The sequence below is a fragment of the Cygnus atratus genome, chromosome 8, assembly GCF_013377495.2.
Source record: "Cygnus atratus isolate AKBS03 ecotype Queensland, Australia chromosome 8, CAtr_DNAZoo_HiC_assembly, whole genome shotgun sequence".
Classification (NCBI taxonomy): Eukaryota; Metazoa; Chordata; class Aves; order Anseriformes; family Anatidae; genus Cygnus; species Cygnus atratus.
This window is the reverse complement of record NC_066369.1, coordinates 12808224-12829994: the sequence shown is the minus strand read 5'-3', so window position 1 is coordinate 12829994 and position 21771 is coordinate 12808224. Positions and strand designations below refer to the sequence as shown.

Genomic DNA, 21771 nt, shown 5'->3' with positions numbered 1-21771 from the left:
AGGTTTTTGTTTTAGGGTATCAGTACCAGCAACAAAGCATTTTTCTAATTTAACAAGAGTGAAAGACATTAAAGTAGAGCACCTAGGAATGGACCTTTAAATAGTGAAAAGCACCACGAACAGCTTAAATTCACTTTATTACAACTCTGGCATTCCAGTGCCTCATCTTTCTTTCTTTCTATCCACATCACCACTCAATTAACAGAACTGGAGATTTTCCAGCTTTAAGACTCTTCTAAGGAGATAAGTCACGCCGACTTACATACAAGTTTTGTTACTGTGCATCCATTAAGCCTGGACAACACCCAAACTTAGATTTACAACTTAAACTTCCAATTTCAGCCTACTCTGCCACCACAGATGTAGGAGAAAGAACTCTCTAAACACATCTGGGACTTAATTAGGAATACTTCTTATAACCACACATATTTTTAGACACAATCAATGGTACAGGACAATGAAAACTGAAAATGAAAACCAAAAATGTGCATTTGTACACAGTTTTGTACATTTGAATGTGTACTGAGATTAATTTTAAATTGAGAGATCTTTTCACTATATAAAGAAATATTTTCCTGCATTATGAAATCTCCAGGCAGGATCTTCTTCATACCTTGAAGCATGAGGCTCTGTAAAGAAGCTGGACAACATGCCCAATGCTAGTTTTAGAAGCCTGAGGAAATCGTGGCTCCAGTCTCTGAACCACAAAGAGAACCAAGACCTTCCGTGACAAAGCAGATCCATCTTCCAGAGCTAGCAGAACCAGCTTTAAAGCCTCCTCTTGCATGGCTGGGGGGAAAACAATGAGAAGAGACAAAGAGATGAGAGAAGACCAAGGAAGATCTCTGCACTGTTTCATGTTTCCCTACAGGTAAGGGTGGGAGACCAGGTACAAGCCACACACGTTCTTCCAGATCACCAGACTGTGACTGGAGAAATATTTGCTTTTATTATTATTACTTATTTTTCTTTTTCACTTTATTTTCTTTTTGGTGTCAGATGATAGGAAGACTCCTTCATTCCTGTCTGTACCTCTATTCTAGTATAAGAGTTTTTGAAGTGCATTATTCCCACACCTTTCCCAGCACAGAATGCTGACATACTGAGGCATGACAAGGCTGCTTCCTGGGCAGGTAAAAGCATTTAGTGTCCCCACAAATATATTAGGCGATGTACCACCAAGTATTTGACCAGATAACAAGCCTCTCTGATCCTTGCAGCAGTGCAAAAGTTAGCATCCCAAGGTTACTCTTCCTTTTATCTGTTTCAGTGGTAAAAAAAAAAAAAAAAAAACTTCTGTTTTAAGAAACTGGCTTCCTATTTCACAGCATTCTTTTTTGTTGGTACTCAGGAAGTTAACTCTACATGTTCAGTAACCAGACTATTTTTTAAGCAAATTTAATTTAGTGTTCTATGAAAAAGAATTTAGATTTCTAAGTACATAACTTAAAAAAACAAACAAAAACTTGACACACCCATACCCTATGGGTACCAGATCTCTTCCCACAGCTCTTTACTTTTTCTAGAAGGGTCTTGCCTCCCCAAAGGATAGCAGATAGACTATTTTCTATTTTATTTTATCACAAGAACAAAAGGACACAGACTATTCTGAATTTTACAGAAGATTTGCAAAAGCACTAAAAAAGCGAGAAGTCCACGACAACAGCCCAATAGATATATCATTAATTCTGAAGACCTACTATTAAGGAATCAGGCCAGTGCCCAATAAAAATCACTCGGACAATCTCAGTCACAAGGATGTCCATTTCTCAGTCCTTCCTAATTCTGAATTGCTTCTAGTATACAAGCAGTAGTACACGTGTGTTACCTACCTGGGCCAAGGAACTGGCACCCTCTGGCTCTCACTGCAGCCCAGAGGTTGGAAGAAAGTTGCTGAGGATTTTGATGCTGAAGAATGAGCTCTGTGACTGTTCTTTCACCAAGCGACCGTGCAGCACGCATAGCTCTGATCCGTCCTTCTTCCTCCACTAGCTGGCAGTGAACTAGTGTCACAAGTTTCCTTTGCATAGGACGACTTAAAACGCTCTGAGTAGTACTGTTAAGACCCACACCTTCAAAAATGAAGCAGAAAAAAATATAAGCTACCTCTTAACTCCTCCTCTTGTGCCAGCTTTCAGCTGCCGTGCTGGAGAAATGCAAAACTAGTTCTCCCGATGTCCACTTTGTTAAACAGAACACCACAGAGAAGGGATATCGCCAGTTCGTTTGTGTCAGTTTGTTTCACTCAGCATTACAAGCTGACAGTTCCATACAGTCAGCCTTCCCACGGATTTGTGTTTTTGTCTCTATGACTGCTTTGGCTCTCTAAGATGTTAGAAATTCTCTCCCCATGTAGGAAGTCTGTTCTGAACCCTCCCCTACGGATTCCCAGGTGTCTCCTCAAGGACAGGATCATACTGTAGTCCTTCCCTTATTCGCGGGCTTCAGGGATCACTGCCCTCTTTAACCACCTGTCCGTTTTCAGACATTTAGTATCTTACCTATATTTGAGATCTCTGCTGCTTTGACCTACCCAAACTAAACTGGTATGACCCAAACACTTTTGAGCTCACGTGAACAAATACATTCACAGATGTGTTGGGAGCCAGTGAGAGCAGGGGAAAGAAACAAGTTGCCAGACACAGAGCAACCCTGTTGAGTTTGTTCTGCAGCATGGGCCTTGTTCATTAGGCCACTACTATTCAGAGTGGTTATGGTACTGCTATTGCGCTGTAGAAGTTGAAAAAGCTTGACAGAACTTCTTGTAAAAATCTGGTTTTGGAAACCTAACACCCATATTGCTCACCTCTCCTGTTTCATTTGCTTCTACATCTAGGAAGGGTTGACAGGTTTTCCAAGTCCACCATATGCAAGGTAGGTAAAATATATATTCTGGAACTCAGTTCAATTTTGTTACATCAGAATTCCCCAGACAGACCTGCACCTGTATATAATCTTGTATATACAAGTATTACTTATTTCTCTTGCAGGTCCTATATCCAATAATTCTTGTTTCAGTTTATTCCTTTGCCATAAACGTGCTGTGCTACAGTTGTCTCAAAGCAAAGCAGAAGTCAAACCATGATTTTTAGCTTTACCTAGTTTACTGAGGTCAATTCAACTAAGTTTGTCTCAACTTACTGTACCAAGGCCAAATGTGCCTCAGCCTTTTCTAGGCGTTATTTTTGACATAAGGACTTAGAATTTATTCTCCCCCACGTGAAGACATAACCCTAATGCCTAGGAAAGTGTTTTCAACCACCAGTCATTTTTAAACTAGATCTACATCCATTTTTTCCCCAAACAGACTAACTAGTCATTTGGACAGTTTGCTATGCATGTTACGTGTTTCCATATTTCATTTTGAAAGGAAACTATGTAGGAATTACCTCTTGCGCTGCTGAGTGGTTTGAGGTACAATGCTAATTCTTCCACACATTTCTTGCCCTCCTCATAATGCTTGGTATCTTCAGCTCCACTACATAAAGTAATTGGCTGCTGCTCAGGAACCTGAAAAGAGATGACGTACGTTTATGACAAATATGCATAAATAACAGGCAGTCATACTTACAAATGGCACATGAAACTTGTTAATATCAAGCATTTCCTGTTTTGTTCTTCTTCTCAGTGTTTTTCTACATTAGTAAGCATTTTTTTCCAGCTTGTTTAGTGAACAAATGGCAAAGAAAGTATCAGTTAAACGGAAGATTAAAACTAGACAGCAAATTTATGGTTGTATCAGACTTTATTTAGTGGCTGACAGGAAATAGAAGCATAACAAGAGATATATTAGCAGGAGAAACTTAGCATTCTTTGCTACTATACATTTTTTTGTTGAAGTCACGTGCATATTGAGACATCCCCAAAGCTGGCTGACCAAATATAGAACAGATCAGACCAACTCTGGCTTGCAGGAACATGCAGATTCACACCTAGGGCCTCACAGCTCTGAAATCCTCCAGGGCTAAGTGATCTGAGCTACTTGGGTTAGTGGGAGAAACACCGAGCAGCAGATACACTAGGCCACCCTTGCAGCATATTCTGCCGAGGCCCAAACAAGCAAGCAATAAGACCACGTTATCCTGCACAGTACGCAGGAATACAAACTGCAGGTATCAATCTGACATTACAGGACAGTTACAGGCTTGATTTTATTTTTATTATGTTTTGGCTATGGCATTTATTCCTTCATAGAGGCATTCACCAGAAAACAATCTTTTTCGAAGGTTTTTCGAAGGGATGTTAGATCCCACCCCCTCCAGGTTTCCTTTTTTTTTTCCCCCCTCCAATTTCAACTCCTACAGCTTTAAACAAATCTGGGGGTGCAGCATAGCACCGTAGATAAACACCACTACTCAGCAATCAACTCAGCAACTACAGGGTAGCGTAAAGAACAGGACTTTTTCAGATGACTAAACACAGGCACTTTTTGCGTATGCTACTGAAGTGCCAATAGATCTCAGACTGACTTCCACCATTTGCAAGTCAATCACTATAACATAATGCTAATCCTATACAGCTGCTCACCCGAACCTCAACCTAAAAGCACAAGTCTTTAATGCGTGAGCTCAAGACAGCTACGGACCTGTTAACCTTCACACAGAAGTAACCCAGCCATGTCAAGAGTAACATTACGATGGCAGCAGTGAATAAAAGCTGTGAACTTATATAAACGTACCTCACCACAAGTGTGGACGGGAGTTTTCCTATTAATTTTAACAGAAATCATGTTTCAGTGACACGATCACGCTTCTACAGGCCTACATGCTGCGTTGGGGGGAAATGCTCACTCTGACAGGCCTCAGAGAAAACAGGGTTACTACTTGCATAACTCCTGCTGTGAAAGTCAGTGACAAAAAAGCCTCCCAGTGCAACACACAAGCTGCAACAATTACAAGAGTTGATACCACTCCAGAAACAAGATAATCAAAACAGCCTGGATCAGACACTTTTACTCCTCCTACAGGGGAAAACACGAGTTTAATCACACCAAGACAGGAAGGGTAGCCTGGATGCTTTCCATGGACTATAGTTAACTTGTGAGGGATTTGTTTTCCTGTTTCTGAACACGAAAGCTTTAGCAAAAGGAGATTCTTGCAGCCCGATCTTACAGAGGTCAGGCATAACTGTTTCACCAATGACAACCTCAGCCGTGCTGGCTTCTTGTGATTTGGGCACCAGGCATTAATTAACGCTCTGGCATTCCCTTTCATGTTAACAGAACACCCCACCTCCTTTTCAAAGCCACTGCCATTTTCCCAGTCTGTTGTCTGGGAAGTCCTACCAGCACAACTGGCTCGTTGATCCCACAGCGTGCATCTCATGCATTTGTGCTGAGACAGATACTGCACAATCTCTGCCCTATCTCCGGCTGTAATGTATTTGGGGGAAATTCCCTCTTACTCCTGCGAGCATGCAGTCCGCCAACAGCACCGACTCGAAATGCAAGCACAGCATCACAACACGCAGCAGACAGAGCGGGCTGGGAGCAGACAGGGCAGGAAGCAGCACTCAGCCTGGGATTTCTGTCTGGAATCGGCGTTGGGTTAGCGTGCATTCACAGCAGCGGTCTGGAATGCCGGACACAGCACAACACAGCTGGCAGGACACGGGCTGTCTGGGCAGCTCACAGAAAGCCTCCTCTGGCCCAGGAAAAAGCTGGCACAGGAAAACTGCCAAGAGTTGAAGAAATTATTCAACACTGTGCCTCTGCACATCACTCCCATTTCTCCTCTTTGCAAGGGAAGCTTTAACATAAAATCCAAAGGCCTTGCACAGCTGTACTTCTGGTAAAACAACAGCTCGACAGAGATTTAATTTTCATCTTAAGCTGAAGCAAGTGTCACATGGAACGATAAAACAAGAGGCTTATTTGGTGGTTTCAGGAGCCTTCAGGAGGGAATACATTTCTCCCCACACGCATCACACCACTGAGGATGAAATATCTCCCAGCAAAGCTTACAAGTAATTTATCCCTTTGCTGGTACTACTATACAGTTCCAAGGCTTCCCCTCCCTACTATTTCAGAGCTGTAATGATTATGAGAAAAGCACTGACCAAGGAAAAAAACAAAACGGTAAAGCCATGATTCACGAAAGTCACATGAGAGCTGAATTTTAATGTTGGCTGTATCAAACAGTCGCTGCAGGCCAAGTGAGAAATCATTCAAGTTCAAAGCATTTTCACTTCCCCTTCTCAAAATATCTCTGAGAGCATGCCGGACCCTTTGGTCACTTCTGTTTACAATGCCTCTTGAGAACCTCAAAATAGATGCCCCGCAGAATGAGTTCATGATTTTCATCCTCATTCAATATTCCATTTTCTCAGACACCGCACCCTTCGCAGTTTTAGTTTTCACTGCGAGTACATTTACATAACACAATGAACGCCTCCCAAGGGAGGCTCGAACAAGACCGGAAAAATAACCTCAGATGCTTTATTTAAGCCTGTGCTCATTCTGTGCACATGTGCCTGAGTGACAGGGGCAGGTACCGCGGCGGTGGAATGCTGCCCATCAGCGTGGCTGCACGCATCCGCAGGAAGAGGCAGGTTGCGCGGTGCGAGGGGGGGCAGAAAAGAATGCTAATGCACCACCGTCCATCCCCATGGATGGATGTCTTGTTTCCTGGTAAGAAACGACCAAAAAACCAAACCAACACCACAGCCCACTGTCCAGTTCCTGAAGGAGCCTTCACTAAGGATAACTTCTTCACAGAAAATTCCTCTGTCGTGGCGCCTCGCTTCACCAGAGGCTACACCACCACATCACCAAGTGGTAATTCAAGGTTTGCAGCCGTAGTCTTCCCCTTTTCAAAGGGCTATGAGTTAAGATCACCGTGCACGTTCTCTCGTTGTGCACATGATTCCGCTGCCTGCTGCCTGGAATTGCATTTATCATGTCCACAGGAAACTACGGAAGACATTAAAACACCACAGGAATGACTGCCACTTGATGTCACCTGTTTGGAGTGCGCACAATGCTGCTTCACGTGCCGCAGAAAACAGGAGGGAAGAGATTAGATGACAGGTCCATGACTATGCACCTTCAAAACACTGCCCTGGTAATGTTTAAAATATTTACTTACCGTGAGTAATACAGGGATGCTTGAATAGTTAACATGCAAAACCTCATTCCCTTAGAAATTGGCTTAAGAGATTTTTTTCCTCTACCTAAGAAGTTTAAAAAGCAAGCTATCCCATGGATGATCTAATAAAGCCTTTCTGATTTGTATTAGAGGCACTGTCCCTCCCTTTCCTCACGATGTTCTTAGCTCTCTCTTCGGTGCTCAGCTAGTTCCAGCCCTCCCAGGAATAATAATTCTCATCCCTTCCTTACAAGCCCTTCTCCCCTCGTCTTCTGAGGCTGATCCTATCTACATGTGTGCCAAACTGCCCAGCTACTGCCCCACAGAACAGCCCCTGTGTCCATGCTCGGTGTGTCCCACGCTACAGCAGGGAAGCAGAAATTTGAATCTCTGCAACAGTTTTCGTATCAAGTATGGTTTTAAACTGGGAAACAATTTTACTCCTTGGAAAGGGGTGGGAAGAGGGAAAATTCACGAGCAGACAGTAATTGAAGCAGGAAACCAACACTTCACCATTAGAGCAACGAAATCTTCACAAAGATAACGCTCTTATCAGGAAAATAGGTTACTGCTCCTCAGGTGCCCGCGTGACAAGTGTAGCACATTTTCTGCAGAAATACAGTCCTGCTTGCTTCACACCCAGTGGCTGTGCGTGAAAGCCAGCCGATGTGACTTGCCCTGGCATCCTGTCAATGCTGCCAGTCACAGCAGAAGAGATTTGTTTCTTGAACTGCCTGTTCTCCTCCTCTGCCTCCAGCAAAAAGCATACAACACTCATAAACGTGTGAACTTCTCAGAAACCTCCCCAAAGGGAGAAGAACAAACTGTTCTTTTCTCCCCCGGATAAAAGCTATAATTGTGTTCTACTGTATTTCCATCTAAAACGAAGCCCGCTTTTTGGGATTCATCATTTAAAAATAAAGTATTACAGGTCTCTATGGACTCAGGTTAAGGTACACACAGGTTTGTTAGAGATCAGGGGAGGTTAAAGACACATACAACCTCCTGAAACTAAGACAAGAAGCGGAACAAGAACGTGGGCTTTGTTTTGTTACAGAAATTGATGATACTACTTGTTTCATGATCTGGCTTGCTGCTCTCAGATCATTTTTTTTGATGTGTACCAAAGAGAGCCCATCTTCTCCATAAGACAGAGCTCAAAGTTGGTGTAGTTTCTCTGCAGCACTTTTTTTTTGGTCCGTCAACGAAGCCTTCCTCTGTAAAAGATGTCAAGCCTGACCATTCTTAAAGAGACTAGAGGAAAAAAGCCCCAGTTTCCCTGTCCTTCCCAGCAAAGTAGCCTAACTATGCTCTAGTACTCCAGAGTCTGGTAAACACTGCAACAGGTGCCAGGAAGGGAAGGGGAAGAGGAGAAAGGATGGTGACTTACACTGAATGCTGATTTCATTCACAGCACTGGACCATGCTCACTGAAACCAGGAGAGCTGGGGGTGTGTGTGTGTACAAGTTTCTCTTAAGGGGAACGTGGGAACAGCGACAAAAGCGCCGCTAAGACCACCGAGTACTGTTCAGGTCACAGACTGCAGTGAGCAGCATGCACGCAGGAATGGGTGGCAAACAAAAGGGAAGAGAGTACGGTCTCTTTTGGTGACATTTGCAGATTTTAAGGTCACCACGAAACAAGGTTCTATGAGTCTGGATCGTGGAAAATTTAAGACATGAAAAGGAGCACAAAAAAATATGCCATTAGCTCCAAGTCCGAACCTAGAGTTCAGAGGGCTCTCAGGACACATACAACACTACCATACCCTTCTTCCACATCTGTATGTGCATGAGGTGTGAAGTTCTGACCAGCTAACTAACAAAACCAGAATAAAGTTCTCTAATAATTGTAACAGGGGCTGGGTGATTTTCCATCTAATTCCAGAGGAGCTTTTTGTGGAAATTCTAATTTAAGCCATCACATAGCTTCTTACATAGACAAAGTGTAACAAAGGCACACAAAACCACCAAACAAATGCAGAAGCAAAGACCTTTATCATAAACGTGGACATTTGGATACAGCTGGAACTACTCTAGAAACTCCAAAGAGGAAGGAAGGAAGATACAATGGATGGAGCAGGGGAGAAAGAAGAGAATGGTGATATTTATGGCATCACCCACAGATCTCACACTGCTTGGAAACCCTTCAAGGGTGGCAGCATATGCACATTACAGAAATGGAAGCAGAGGCTCATTACCCTCTCCTGCAGAGCAGGATGAATCACCAGTACAGCCAGAAACACAAGTCAATTTTAAATCTTCTGATACAAGTTCCAGACCAATACACGGCATGAGAAAGAGAAATAAACACTCCTTGATAAACAAAAACCACAAACAAAACACAGAACAAAAAAAGTCGCAAAACCACACCTGGATCTTTGTCACAGCACCTCGTGAAAAATATTGTAGGAACACTTTTCCTTCCTCCTTTTATAGTCCTTCCAAAACACAGGTCATCTCTTTTCCCTGACCTACGCATCTCCTTGAACTTTCTGCTGGAACTCTGCTGAACCCGGACAGGGAAGCAGAAAATGGGAAAACAACGGCCGCTATAAGGGAACTGCATTCCTTCTCCATTTCTGCTCCTTACCCGTAAGTTAGACATGACCATCCCTCCTCTCCCCAAGATCATGACCCTGTCCAGCCTTGGGAGGTATGGGCTACAAGAAACTGCTGATGATCTATCTAACCACGATAAGCTGATGCCAATTTAAGTCTGTGCTGCAACTGAACAGGACAGTCCTGCTTTCCCCTGGCCCCTCTCCCTAGGCTGCCAGTAGCACCCGTGGAGCACTCATTCTGGTCAGATCACCCTTCAGCTGGCCTCAGTGCGCCCCTTGCAGCAGAAAGGGGGTCTTGGGCAGGCTCTGCCATTCTCCTGGGTGGGTTTAGATTAATGTCAACTCACAAAGTTATCCATCTCGTGCTTTCAGCAGAGCATGGATGGATACAACTTAGAGAAGAAGGAAGGGAACAGAACCAGCCCTTTCGGCAACAGCTCACGGCTACACTAAATCAAACCTAACACCAAATCAGTCGGTGACCAGTAGAAGCAAGATCTGACCTGCTGTTCCACTAGAGCATGTCATAGGTCTAAAACCTATAATCACCACAGTCAGTCTGTAGAAAGGTAGATGTCTCCTCTACACTGTCAAATTCTTTATTCATGAATCGTTTTCCTCCTCTGCTTTTGGAGGACAACACAGAAAGAGATAAAAAAGCACTGCTACCTGAGCACCCACTAGCTGCAGCAAGGCCGAGTTCACAGGAAGGAGTTCAATGTCGGTGTTGATAGTGGTCTGGTCAAAGGGGCACGCCTTCCGGTGGAGCTTGTTGAGGCACATCTTGCAGACAGTGTGGCCGCAACCCAAGCTGATGGGCTTCCGGATCGTTTCGTCGAAAGTCTGTGTGCAAATTGGGCAGGAGAGAAAATCTGTCCATTGTGGAGCTTGTACAGGCATTGCTTCAGGAGTTAATTGACAGGACAAAAATCTAAAGCACAGATTCCACTGGAATCAAAATCTTTGAAAAAAAAGTCTGTTTGTTTTTAAATATCTTCTGTAAGTACAGACAGTCAGCACATAGTGTGAAACATAACCTAAAAGAGAAGAGAAACACAGTTAGCATTCTCTGCTGGAACAGGCATTTCAAACCCTTTGTGCTACGCAAATGCCACTCGCAGAGGTATAGCTCATCTAGGAGGGCAGTTCTGACATTAAATAGACTGAGTCACAACTTGTTTTAATTCCAGCTACTCTCTGGCACTGGAAAAGCCACTTAGAACTATTTCTGCTGTTATGCATCCTTAAAAAAAAGGCAAGGTACTTACCCAACTGAAGTTATGAGGCTGGATTAATTAGTTTTCCATTTTAATGTTTTTTTTCTTTACAGACAAGCTAATTAGCCTGAACTAGATTTGAAACAAAACGAGACGTTTTTAAAAGCATCGTTGTACTGATTCTACTAAAATTTATTTATTTATTTAAAGTATTGATTAAAATTTTATTTTGACAACGCTTCACCCAAAACCTGTATCACGAGCAAGTTTCCCCCTGTGTTCAGGGGCTCCAAGCTGGCACACAGTGACTCTGCAGACGCAACTGAGCTGCCGCAGCCTCAGCAGTGACGGGTGAACGGCTGGGGTGCAGCCAGATACCACCTGCATCGGCGCAGCTCACGCACAGTGCCAGGTAACACCCCCTGCTGCTACTACAGCACCAGTCCCAGGCTCAAGCAGATTCCCACAGAGCTGCATTATGCCACAGGGACTTATCTGGGCACATCTCAATTATCCTGGGAATCCCCACGCGTTATGGGGTGTAAGTCAGCATTGAGAACTTGCCCTCAGCCTGTCCACCAAGCAGCGCCATTCCTCAAAAGTAGGAAGAACTTCCAGAAGTCACTTCTGACTCTAAGAGCAAGAACTGTTCCTCGAGAACCCTTTCTAACCCTGACTTACATCATTAATTGCCTATCTAGAGATTTTATAGGCAGAGAAAGTCAGATTTTTTCTAATGCACCGACAGATGACACAAACACTGTAACAGAAGAGAACCTGGAGGCAGACTTATTTGCCACTTTTGTATCAACACACAGCAGAAGCAAATGTTACTAACTGTGAGGGAGCGGAAGATAAGACACCTCTGGGACGATAAAGAAATGCAAGACTACTTAATGCGCACGATGAACATTAAAAACCAGCAAACAGGAGACATGAATCGATGTGAATAGAATCATTATCAGAAGCAAAATCAATAATGAACAAACTCAGTGTCCTTCCTGCTTTCTATAATCTGTGAAGTCAGCAAAAACCAGTTCAGGTAACACAGAATTAGTGCCAGATTTTTCTCCATCTCTCACTTTCCCACACAGCACTGGCTTAGGCTTTACACCAAGGAGCGAGCACTTGCTTGCTATTATCTGTTTAAACAAAAGCAAAGCCAGCAACCTTTCACCAAATCTTAGCTTAAAAAAAAAAAGGAAAAAACAAAAACAAGAAAAATCCCAACACCAAGTAAAGGCCAAGAGAAACTTCCAAGTTAGAATTGCGTAATTCAGAATCAAAGCATTTTAAAACAGCAACAAAAATCGGATGCTAAAACAGGCTGAAAAGCCTCAGGCTTTTGTTCCAGAGCGCAGTGCGATGTTGTTCACAGTTAACATGGTTTTGCCAAGGCAAACAATGAACAGTTACTAGTTAAGCTTTTAGTGGTGTTTCAACAGCACATCTGAAGCTTAGTTCTAAAGCTAATAAAAATAAAAAGTTACTTCTATCATCAAAAGACGTGCAGCACCATACAGCCATATAAGGAGGCATCCATTGCAAGTCTGTTTCCTCGGCAGCACCCTGCCTGAAGAGAGGCACTGCAGGCGTTAACCCCAACACACCGGCATCCCGCAGCCCGTGCTGAATGGTGTTGTTTTTCCCTAAATGACCCCTTTATTAGAAAGCCAGTATTTTTTCATCTTGTCAGCAGACCGCCACATCAAACCCATTACTAGTGCATCATTATATCCCAAAGGAAAACATTTACACTGGTCAGTTACTTGACTGAGCTAACTGCCTAAAACATGTGGGGAGTTTACTGTCAAGCCTCCCCTTCCTTTATCGATTCCATTTATTAATAAGCCTTGGCAGTCGGCATCTCATCTAGAATCACTCTTTGTGAGCCAATCTGTAATAGGAATTACCTTGAAACACCACAATCCTTTCTGCAACGAGCAGTACACAGCTTCATAAAGAGTGCGCGCCCTGCCAAACACCATTCGAGGTTCACGGTTTAAGAGCTGAATCACATTGCTTCCTTCCTACCATGCTGGCATTAAAATAGCCAGAAACAATTTCCCAGACTCATCTGCAATTCAGAAGTAATTGGAACAGTCTATTTGAAACATTGATTATTAACCACCATGTTAAACCAAGCATTAACAAAAAGAGCAATTTTTTACTGAGAAAATCTAAAAGCAGACGCTAACACAAAGCTACACTGCCAACAGACCGAGCAGAGGGGGGCTCAGAGACTTCACCACCCCAGACTCAGACGTGGAAAGAGGAGACTTGAACACACATTAACACAGGAGTTAACTAATTAAAAAAAACAGACATGTTGTTCCTGCTCATTCCTCTGGCCACTTAAGAAAGCCAGCACAATGAAATAGGTCACATATATTTACACTCTTAACATTAGAGAGAGAAGTTTCTGTTCTCCAGTCGGGGGAGGGAGGGAGGGAGTAATTCGTAGCATCACTGGTCCCTTAGCAAGGCAGGTTCCAAAATGCTGGGAAGCAAAGGAAGCCAGGCTGACACACAAGCACACTGCAGGAGGGTCCTCAGCAGCCGCAGCCTGGCACTGAGCAGCCAGGGCAGGAGGGCACTCACGCACAGGCAGGAATGCGATGGCTACAGAGGCACGTCTCACCCAGGGGTGACAGCTCCCCTTCCACCTCACGGAGCTCCCTGCCACCCCTCGCTGATCTGAGCTTTTCCCTCCGCAGCACCTGGGGAGGTGCTCTGGTGCCTAAATGCCAGAGGAAGGCCGCTGATAGCACTGACAATAGAAAATACGTCTGGGAGAAACCTCAGGAAGCCATCCATTTCAGCGCAGTCTAACTGCTGAAACAGATGGCTAACTGGCTCGATCCAGCCAACCTTTTCCCCACAGAGGAAAAGAATAGCTGTTCGAGCACCAAACCCTGCTCCGCCAATAAATCTCCCAAACAGAGCAGCACAGAACCAAGAACTCCTCCAGTCCTGTGGCCGGTGGGAATGGCACAGCAGGGTCTGACAGCTCCCAGGGCTGGCGCCACCCCAAGCACTGCCACTGCCACGCAGTTTTCCATGTCTACGGCTTCGGTTTCCCAGCTGGGACCTCAGTCTTCGGGCTTGGAAGCAGTCATGCACTGAGATCCGCTAGAAACCTCTCCCAGCCACAAAGCGTACGGACGGGTGGGGTACATAAGAAGTGAAGCTGGGGAAGATGCATCGTTTTTGCAAGGTTTGTGACTTGCTATGACCTTGGAAATAATTGTAAGTCAGAAAATACTTAGTTTCCAAGAGCTACTTTAAACACAGGAGAAATTACAAGCTGCAGCGAGACAATGGAAAACAGCGTTTCATTGCCACAGACAGCTATCAGAACCATCAGTGCTGGAAGAGGGAACACTTTCCTGAACAGATAAGAGAAAGCATATTCATGCCTTCATGGGGCAACGCTTTTTAAATATGCCTCTCCAGGATTATGCCAGAGGTATGGAGTCCGGTGAGCAAAATGTAAAGCCTGTAAGCAAGACATACCAATTTGAGTAAGATCCCCCTCCCCAGAACGTTACGACTTCTTAGCCCACTCTGTCTTCTCTCTCACACATTAACTCCCAATATTTTAAACACTTACACATGTCTTTGTGCATGACTGAAGATAAAGACATGCTAGAAAAAAGACCCAGAAAATACTCAGGTGCTGTCACATACAGGAGCGTAGTGAGTAAAAGGTTAGAGACACTATTTGAATTGCTAACATTTTAAACAGGGCCCACCGTTTGTTCAAGTAATAGGCCGCAGATCTCAGGCCAAGGAGGAGTCAGCACACTTGCCTGGAAATTACTTACTGATATTTCAGTTGCTAGTGTCGCTTTATGCTATACCATGCACCTATCCTACCCTAAATGGAGCTAATAGGCTCTCTTTTTTTTTGTTGTTTTGCAAGCAAGCTTTACTACCACCAGGCTTGCCTTCAGATTCCTACTCACACATTGTGCTAGTGGTGTGGGGAAGAACACTATAAAAAAAAAAAACACTACGAGACATCCACGGTGCAAAAACTGGAAAACAAGGACCTGTAACTAGGAATGAAGAAGCCCCGAGACACGTACCTTGGGTACTGCACTGGGACCAGAGACAGTCTGAACATATGAAATGTCTGCATGCAAGTCTCCTGCTTATGCTTAGCTCTGTACAGGCTTTATTTTTCCAGTTAGAACTTGGAAAAAATCAGTAAGGTCTCCTCTCTTCTGCATCCTCCCCCACCCCCCAAAAATCCTTGAGATTCCATCCTTAACCCAGACTGGAAATGTCACACTGCAATCAGATCAGTGACCTGTCTCCCCTGGGATGCCACCGGAGAGCTCTGTCGCTGCTTCAGACAGCAAAGCCTCGGCACAGCGGCACGACACCGTATCATGTTCCCCGCTCCGGACGAGGCCGCAGAGGGGGAGCTGCCTCCTGCCCCAGCCACGTTATGCCTCGGGGCCAAAGCCTCTCACGCACAACTGGAGAGCTTCTGGAGCTTCACCCCTCGAGATGAAGATGCTTTTAAAATCCACACTGCCTCGTGCCAGTAACTGCTGGCCCCAAGTTCCACACGTAACGACACACAGGCGGACTCCCTTCTGCTTTCGGTTAAAATTCAACTCCCTCCAAGTTCACTGCACTCCCTGAGCCCTTCTGTACAAGCCCCAAGTATCGGCCGACTTCCCTCCCAGCCACGTTACTCGGACCCAACTCCGAGCCCAGCAGTATCATGTGTCCCTTCGTCACAGCCCAGCGAGCGCCGCTCGCCAGAGCAGGCCGGCCGCAGTCACGTTACACTCAAGGCAGATGACTCAGCACACCTCCAGGGCAGCCCTGCTCCTCACCTGCAGTTTCAGGATACGCACCTCTTAAAAGCGCTGCCTGCTCCCCTGGCTGTACAGGGCTCTTTACGGTATTTCACTCAGCTTTTCTCACCCAAGCAGTATCAGCTTCTTTTGGACGTTTGAAGACCAAAATTCTGAGTAATAGTCATTTTTATCGCCTGCTTTTCCTTTTGTCCTGAAGCTGTATTATTTTTGCTGAGTCTTACTCAGAAATAAACCCAGCAGAACTTCCTCCAACAGCGAGCACACAAGCAAGCCTACTTAGTGCAAAACTTAATGCAAAAGCAGTTCCTCATTGCCAAAACAAACTGAGCCTTGCCAACCAACCTGCTCATGCAAATACAGCTCTTGGCTAATCTATAATGTAATCTACTAAGGAAAACATCAGTTTTTCAAGATTCTTACTCCTTGGTAGTACCATAAAAATTTCTGAGAAAGAATAACCTAGCCAAAGATGTGATCCTCTCTCATGCTGGACTGATGCGGTGAGACACTAATTACTTCAAAACCTCTCTGACACTCAAGATGAAAAACAAGTCAACAGCCTAAACGAAGCGAGCAGGTAACAGTAAAACAACTCCTGGCTAATAGGGACTACCAGATGCACACAGGGCAGCCCTGCCCGACAACCAGACCCCTCCCGGACTTACCTGCTACCACACAGACACGACCGATTTTCACTGGTGCTTCACAAGCAATATTTAAGTAAATAAGCCTCCCAATCTAATGGACTCCATGTAATGCAGATCATTTCTGAGAACACAAATAGCTTCTGTTTCCCGATGGGAAGCGCAGCACATAATACTTAAAGAAGTACCAAATTTCATTTTTGGGAAAAACTGACAAACTAACCCATGTGAAACTCTGAGCAGCCAGAAGTAATCGGTTGTTTATACGGCCTAGCAAACACACTGTTCTCAAAAGGCGTGCTGAAGCCACACACACACACACCCCAAAGCCAACCTCACAGTCTGCAGAACAGGACAAACACCAGCCAGTGTTTTCCCTATCTAGTTCCACAGAAAAGTTCCTGGGGAGAGGGGTAGAAAAAAGAAAGAAAGAAAAAGAAAAGAAAAAAGAAAGGAAAGAAGAGAGAAAAAGAGAAAGAAAGCCCATGCCTGACAAGAGTAGGCAGAAGAAAAAGCTTCTTACCTCCGCCTGGGGAGCTCCATGAACACCACTACCATGACAAGCCCAGAATAGTATTTCTGACGGGTTAAGCTTCCCCCCCCCGTTTGCTCTCTGAAACTTTGCTGTGCACCCCAGGCTGGCAGCAAGTGCAGCGCTTCCTCATTCCTCCCCTGCTGCGCATGCCTGCTCCCCAGCAGCTGAGCACTCGTCCAGAAGACAGAGCTTGGTAACAAAAGAAATTCCCACCCAAAAGCAAATCCTGGAAGTCTGTGTGTAACTGGTTCCCACCCTTTTTTCAAAGCCATGTAAAAAACATCAGGCTCTGGTGACCAGAAGACTCTTAAAAAAGAAAAATAAAAGTTATGAATGCCACCAAGCTTCTGTCCCAAACCCCCTGAAGCTCAGGTAAATCAGGTTCAAGGTTTGCTTTGTCTTCCTCAGTAACGTATCTGAGCTACGAAAACAGAGGAAGAAATGGATCTGCTGTCATGCAAGTCTCTTATCTGGCAATCTGTAAAGTTCCTTCAGAAAATGGGGCCAATTAAGGACAAAATGTTATAATCCCTCATTTGAAATTTCCTGGCTTGTAACACCACCGGGGGCGGGGAGGGAATATCACAACTCTGCTCTAGTATCTCCCCAACAGAGGATCTAAAAGCAATTTAAAACAATTTGAGCTTCACAACATCCTGTGAGGCAAGAGCTGAAGACTTCCTACAGACCAGAAAACTGATAAAGTCATTTACTCAGCATTTCGTGAGAAAAAAACAGAATGAAGCTTAATGTGTCTTTTTCTTGACTTCTTAACTTTCCTTCAGTATTTGATCATTTACGCCATTGGGACCAAGAACATGAGAAGGCAACACACGTGGAAAGGCAGCTGAAACCTCCCTGCTCGCACTCCCTGACAACACAGCCTGCGCTCGGCTGGGACAGTAAGTGTAAGGGAAGACAGACGTGACTAACTTCTTCATTTCTGGTTGATATCAGACATCCCTTACAGCTTGTTTAAAAGAAAGTGGAAGTGACCAACCCCTAATAACAAATGGTTTCATGGTCTATTACCTAGGAAAAATTTTCTACCAACCATAAGGACACCTAAATCCACAGATGATTCAGGCTAGGGAACGAGCAGCAGACAAGCAGGGCCAGAACACCTTATTTTCATTTCAGTTTAATCACCTGCATGGAAAACGCACAAACTCTTGTAACAGCAGCACGAGTAAACCTGGATTAAAAATCAGGGACAAACTAAACAGATTAACAGCAGATAGCACCTGAAATATTCACAACGGTTTTCAGAAGAGTGGCTTTGGTTCCACGGGTCGAACACTCGGGAGCTACCAGCCTTGTTCGCAAGAAGCGATGGAACCAAACCCTTCGCTTTCTCCCAGAAGCAGACGCCATTCAAAGGGCTGCTTTCTGAACACCTAAGAATTAGAACAGCTAATGTGAGAATGAGAACTAATTATCAAGCAATTGATATGCCCCTAGACAGCTACATGCTGACATGACTGAGTCTGAGGCCTTTTCTAAGTCACTGGGGAAGGAAGAGAGAGGACATGATCCATCCCAGGAGACCAAAACAGAAGGTAAAGTTGCTGCATCCAGGACTATTCTCTCCTATGGTATTTTGCAGAGCTTATACGAGAGCCTATATTGAGAAAAAAGAGTTTTTACATTTATAGATTGCTATCAAACACTGGTGAGAGAAACACTAGCAGAAATAACCAGAACAAACTTGTCAGTCTTCAGATTTGAGGGTACAGACACACATTAGCTCTTGCTGTCAGCTTCAGAAGTCCCTACCCTTCCTTAAGGATCCCCTTCCAAGATATTCCAGTCAAATTGCTTGCACAGACATCCCCTGGTTCCAGCTAGGGGTTCGAGAGGGACCTCTCTAATAAACACAGGTAGGCAGAAATATGGGTCGGCAGCAACTACGCAATAAATACCTTATTTTAACTGAAATTGGGCAGCAGACCAGCCACGCAAACACCTCACCTAACAAAACAATCTAAGCAGCAGTAAACTTCAAAAAGAGAAAGCAACAGGAACTAGGCAGTGAACTAGAGATGGCAAACACTGCCGATGCACAGGCATCTGAGATGCTTGCTTAGGTGAAACATTTGTTCTATCCATCTTCTTGTGATGTGAAGTATCAAAAGCAATGTGGCAATAACGAGATGGGCATTTGCTAATGAGACAATCTATATTAAACATCAAAATCACAAAGGCCAGTATCATTCTTTTCCATGCAGGAAAAATCTATGGTTACCTGACTACTACTATAGGTGTTCCAGAGCTGAAAAGTAGGTTTAGGAAAAGGGGAATAAAAACCTTGTTGCCTCTGCAAGGCCTTCATCATGAACTGGGGAGATAAGTAGATACTAATCATTTCGTGAAGACCCAGGATGGTTCACTGACACAGAAGGCAAAAAAAACAATGATTAACAACAAAAAATAAAAAAAAAATTAGAAAGTGTTGTTTGTCACCTACTCTCTACTAAGATCTCTGTCCCAGCTTGATTCAGCAGCTGTAGTACTGCTTTGATGTCAGTAACTCTACAGCTACAATAATGCTATCACTGCAACAGGTAACAGCGAGATGGAGAAGGCTAGAATTAAAGTTTGCCTAGTGACATTTACCAAAAACTGTCCAAAAATAATAAGCAGCCCTCCCCAGCCTCCACTAACACAGTCTCTAATAAGTGCCGCCACCACCACCTGCAAACTTCCATAAAAGCAACTCAGCCACTCTTTCTGAAAAGAAAAAAAAATCCAGAAATTACCAAAGCATGAATTCTGGGAGCTGTGTGGGTGCTTTTGTTAGTTTGTCTCAAAAAACAAAGCAAACAAAAAAAATAAAGCAAAAAAGTTTACAGTTAAAACTTTAATGAACATATGTCTAGACTTACGGGCCTAGAGTTACAGGGCTAGAATCAGGTAATAAGTTAGAACTTCCCACCCAGCTCCTTCCCCCTCTGTTCAACGGCTAGCATTGCACTATTGACTCTACCAAAGATGTTTTGACTTAAAGTTACCTAGTAGATTGAAAACAAACCAAGCAATCAACAACAACAACAACACCCTCACATGTCCAAAATTCCAGGTGACACAGAAAAGAAATGCTGAAATATACTGCAAGTGTAGAATTAAGCGAATACACCTGGCTACTGCCAAGCAGAGGAAAGCAGCAGCATCCATTTCACTGAATCATTGTAAGAGTACAATGTAACCGTAACAATCCCACTTTACACAGAACTTCACAGGGATTCAAGAAACAAGTATTTTAAGTGTTCATTTGAAATTTTTGACTCAGGAGTTCCTCTTCCTTCTAATTGCTTTGACTAGGAGTTGGTTTTTCTAGTCACTGAGTAGATGCTGCCTCCATTTTAAAGGCTTCATGTTAATAGCTGTTTGCATAACAATAGTCTCTAATAAAGCTTCAGTTACTCTATTTACCTTCAAATGCAGTTTATTTTGGAAGACTGCATTTAAACATCAAAAAGATCTTTTAATAAAAGCACAAAGTCATCAAAGAGCAGTAATGAATTTTTAAGCCACAGAAACCTATCGAAGCATTGCACGCCTGCCTGTTTCTTAATTCAGGAGTTCATTTTATTAAATGTACTGTAATCAAAAGAAGGGATCTCCTATTTTATGTCGTATACAAAATAATCTGTAGACTACTGGGATGTTATTTCAAAAGGCAATGGAGCATCTAGGTTATTGGTACAACATTCATGATAGCAGGCGTTCAGAACAACAAAACATTTTGCGCCCCCCAACCCCATTATAATTCTACTCCCTGTTATGTTCTCTGTTCTCAAATGTTTTGAGAAAGAATTATTAAACTACATCAGCTTCAAGAACTCAACTGCTCTTCTTTGGGAACCTGTTCAGTCAACCACGTGATATCATTTCTACATTAGTACAAAATTGTACGATACCATCAGCTTTGCAGAAAAGGCACAGGTTTGAAAACATTTGTCAGAACACTGCTTTGCACCATGCTGCAGTCACAGTCACTTCCAAGCAGCAGAGGTAGACAGACTGAGGAATTGCTATCAGAGGATAATCTAAATTTTCCCCATTCTTCTCCCAGTTCACAGTTTAAGACTTGCTGCGCTTGTCCCGTCAAGAACTAAAACCAGTATTGTTAGAAGTTGTTTACTGGAAATACCTCTACCTACAAGCGGGATAATCCAAAGGTGGCTTAACACCACAGCAACAGAAACCTGTCTCACTAAGACAGCAGACAGCACCTGCAATGCTCACCACACGCTAACATGGGCTAACCATTTTAACCTTGTGAAGACTGAAGCATCCAGACTTGTGTTTTAACTGCATGACCAATGAAGACAGTTAAACAAATGTATTAATTAAACCTATTTGGGGTTTGCAGTGCAGGTTTGTGCAGGGCTTACATTGGGGCAAATTAGAACTGTTTCTCGGAGAGGCAGCATGGCCTTGCACATGCCAGCTCTAGATCAGACACATCTGTGTCATCTGTATTGGGCCCACAAACTGCCAAAACCAAATCCCTCTCCTTCCCATGTTAGCTCTTTACAGGCTCCAGAAGCTGCTCCAGCTCTGTCAGCTGGTCAAGCAGCCCTGGAAACACTAGGGAAAGAGGGAGGAAGCACAGAAAGGGAAACTGCAAGACAGCCGCTTATAGCATCAACACGTACTCACCAAGTTATTAGATGCAGTTCCATGAACAGCTTCTTGTGCAACAACTAGAGCAACAGACTTTTAAAGTACATCTTCACTAATAGAATCCATCTCTGAAGTAGCAGCTAAATTTTAACTACACATTTAAACCCTACTAAGCAACCCTACCAACGAGGATGACTAGAATAACAGTCAGGCATGACAAAAGCAGGTGAAATGGAACAAGCAACTCAAATGACCACAA

At 43.8% G+C, this 21771-nt stretch overlaps 1 protein-coding gene across 10 annotated transcripts in view; it reads right to left on the bottom strand.

Moving 5' to 3' along the window:
- RC3H1 (ring finger and CCCH-type domains 1) overlaps positions 1-21771 on the bottom strand; it is a 63143-nt gene that overhangs the window by 29288 nt on the left and 12084 nt on the right. For 6 of the 10 annotated variants that reach the window (XM_050712248.1, XM_035537495.2, XM_050712250.1 and 3 more), the window contains 4 exons: positions 10319-10686; positions 3390-3510; positions 1833-2072; positions 614-789 (listed from right to left, as the gene is read on the bottom strand). In XM_050712248.1, the coding sequence (XP_050568205.1) occupies positions 614-789; positions 1833-2072; positions 3390-3510; positions 10319-10549 (768 nt within the window). In that variant the 5' untranslated portion in view covers positions 10550-10686. Of the gene's footprint in view, positions 1-613; positions 790-1832; positions 2073-3389; positions 3511-10318; positions 10687-14957; positions 15354-16871; positions 17012-21771 lie in introns of those variants that run through there. The other 4 variants (XM_050712252.1, XM_050712251.1, XM_050712253.1 and 1 more) reach the window with 4 other exon arrangements.